At 47.8% G+C, this 3,089-nt stretch overlaps 1 protein-coding gene across 1 annotated transcript in view; it reads left to right on the top strand.

Moving 5' to 3' along the window:
- Nucleotides 1–3,077, top strand: part of LOC118422978 — a 3,417-nt gene extending 340 nt beyond the window's left edge. The window contains exons 2-4 of the mRNA XM_035830872.1: nt 5–231; nt 484–3,010; nt 3,070–3,077. Of these exons, the coding sequence (XP_035686765.1) occupies nt 5–231; nt 484–3,010; nt 3,070–3,077 (2,762 nt within the window). The remainder of the gene's footprint in view (nt 1–4; nt 232–483; nt 3,011–3,069) is intronic.
- Nucleotides 3,078–3,089: the final 12 nt, after the last annotated feature.

Raw genomic sequence — 3,089 nt, 5'->3', positions numbered from 1 at the left:
CGAGACCGAGAAAGGAAACGGTACCAGGAGGATCCGGAATATGCCAAGGCCCAACGGGATGGAAAGAAGACTCGATATAGCACAGATAAACAGCACGCCCAGGAGAAGCGCGAAAGGGAACGGGAGCGAGCACTGGAGCGCTATCACACTGATGATGACTATGCCAAGCAGAAACGCGAAAGGGAGCAGGAGCGAGCGCTGGAGCGCTATCACACTGATGATGACTATGCCAAGCAGAAGCGCGAAAGGGAGCAGGAGCGAGCGCTGGAGCGCTATCACACTGATGATGACTATGCCAAGCAGAAGCGCGAAAGGGAGCAGGAGCGCTATCACACTGATGATGACTATGCCAAGCAGAAGCGCGAAAGGGAGCAGGAGCGAGCGCTGGAGCGCTATCACACTGATGATGACTATGCCCAGCAGAAGCGCGAAAGGGAGCAGGAGCGAGCGCTGGAGCGCTATCACACTGATGATGACTATGCCCAGCAGAAAAAAAGGAATGTGCAGATTAACAGAGAGAAGAAGCAGAATTTAGCAGATGTCAATAAGGACATTGAACAGTTCCAGATGGAATGCAAAGAGGGACCAGAATATGTTTGCACTGTATGTCACAGGCTTTTGTTTCACAATCAAGTCGTAATCTGTCATCGTGATGGTGAAAAATCAAGGTATGTTCAGGCTGTTAAGCACTGTCTTACAGGTACGTATGTACATCAATGCAACGAGGACTGCAGCCCACATGCGTGTCCCATTGCAAAATCATCTAGGGGCACAGAGTGGATATGTCACTGTTGTCATAGGCACATGATAGATAAAAAGACAATTCCATACGAGGCTCAGAGTAATAAGATGAAGGTCCCAGAAATACCCCCTGAGCTGAAAAGTCTCAATACTCTGGAGTCCCAACTGATAGCCAAGAGAATACCATTCATGAAAGTTGCAGCTCTCCCGAAAGGGGGTCAGAAAGGTGTTGTTGGCCCAGTAGTGTGTGTACCAGCAGATGTGAGTGAAACACATGCAATCCTTCCCAGAATGCCGTCAGAAGCTCAGTTAATCAAGGTGAAACTTAAGAGGAAGCTACAGTACAGTGGGCATCACATGTATAGACAAATCAGTCCAATGAAGGTTGATGTTGCTTTGAAGTATCTTGTTGAAAATAATGAACATTACAGCGGTACGTCTATCGATGCAGACTGGGCTGTGTCTTGGAATGAAGAAGGAGGCCTTGTTGAACCATCTGATGCTGAACAAGGAGGGAATGGCACCTTAGAAGATCATACAGCCCCTGAGCACGGTGAGTCTGTCAATGAAGAGGGGAATGATATGGAAGGGCCAACCAGGAATGATATAGAAGATGATGAAACAGACAACATTATTCGACAGGTGAATGTGGAAGAAGCCATGGAAGAAGCAGCTCTGAGCGAGGAAGACGCTGTGGAAGAAGCAGCTCTCAGCGAGGAAGAAACCATAAAAGAAGCAGCTCTGAGCGAGGAAGAAACTGTGGAAGAAGCAGCTCTGAGTGAGGAAGAGGAACTAGACAGCCGCTTGCGGGGACTGCCACATGACACTTGCCTCCAGCCAGTAGATATAGGACAGGATTTTCTTGACCACCACGATGAACGCGTCATGTGTGTGGCTCCAGGAGAGGGTAGCAAACCAATTTCTGTGTTCCAGGAGGTTGGGGGAGAGGCAATGTCCTTCCCTGTTCAATTCCCTACTGGAAAGTTTTCTTTTAATGTTGATCGTGATGTACGTATTACGCCCAGCAAGTACTTCAAGGCACGCCTTATGGGTGCAGATACGCGGTTTGCAAGCGACACTAACTACATATTCTTTGCACAATACGTAACAGAGTTGCGCTTCATACAGTCGAATATTTCCATATCTATGCGCAAAGGTTCGCCGACGACAAGTGGCGGCCGTAAAATATCTGCTAGTATGTTGTCAAACAAAGAGGACTTACAGGCTATACTTAAGTCAGATGAAGGCTATCGCTTCCTTCAGCCAGTCAGGGGTACTCCGCAGTTCTGGGACAAGGCGCTAAATGAATTATATGCAATGATAAGACAGCTGGGAATTCCCACGTGGTTTGCTACATTTTCTGCTGCAGATTTGCGCTGGCCAGAAGTGTTAGAGGCGATTCGACAAGATCATGGCACGGTACCAGTAAGCGAGTTGTCGTGGGAAGAGCGTTGTGACATTTTGAAGAGTAATCCTGTCACAGCCGCTCGCATGTTTGATCGCAGAGTCAAGCTGTTTTTCAAACATCTCATTAAATCTCCATCGCAGCCAATCGGTGAGGTCATAGACACGTTCACGAGGACTGAATTCCAGCAAAGGGGCTCACCCCATATCCATTGTTTGTTTTGGGTGAAAGATGCACCAAAATTGGGTGTAAATTCTGAAGAAGAGATCTGCTCTTTTGTGGACAGATATGTGTGCTGTCAGCTGCCTAACTCAGAAACAGATAAGGAGTTATTTGACATAGTTAGCCAGGTTCAAATGCACCGAAAGGGTCATACATCGTCATGCAAGAAAGGTGGCAAGATCTGTAGGTTTGGATTCCCTAAGCCTCCAGTGAATCAGACATTTTTGTGCAGCCCTGTCTCCCTACAGGACCTGACCGATGAAGAATCAGCATCCATTGCTGGAAGGAAGAAGCAAGCCGAATCTGACCTGAAAAAATTCTGGGATGTGTTGGACAAGAAAACAGAGCCAGAGAAGTGCTCCACTGAGGACGTTCTCAAGGAGGCCAATCTCACCACTGCACAGGTCTGTGACGCTTTGAACTTGATTGCAAACAGGAAGCAAGTATTCCTCAGACGTGAGCCCAAGGACATGTGGGTGAACAATTTCAATCCACATCTGCTCCGGGCTTGGAATGCGAACATGGACATCCAATATGTTCTCGATGCGTACAGTTGTGTCAAGTACATAGTATCATATATCAGCAAAGCAGAAAGAGAAATGGGAAAGCTGCTCAAACAGGCTCAGAAAGAGTCAAGGGACGGCCACGAGGATGTACTGACAGAAATGAGGAAAGTTGGCAACGCCTACCTTCACCCTCAGGGAAGTGAGTGCACAGGAGC

This window comes from Branchiostoma floridae, chromosome 9 (assembly GCF_000003815.2).
Source record: "Branchiostoma floridae strain S238N-H82 chromosome 9, Bfl_VNyyK, whole genome shotgun sequence".
Taxonomy (NCBI): domain Eukaryota; kingdom Metazoa; phylum Chordata; class Leptocardii; order Amphioxiformes; family Branchiostomatidae; genus Branchiostoma; species Branchiostoma floridae.
This window is presented reverse-complemented; position numbering and strand designations above follow the sequence as displayed.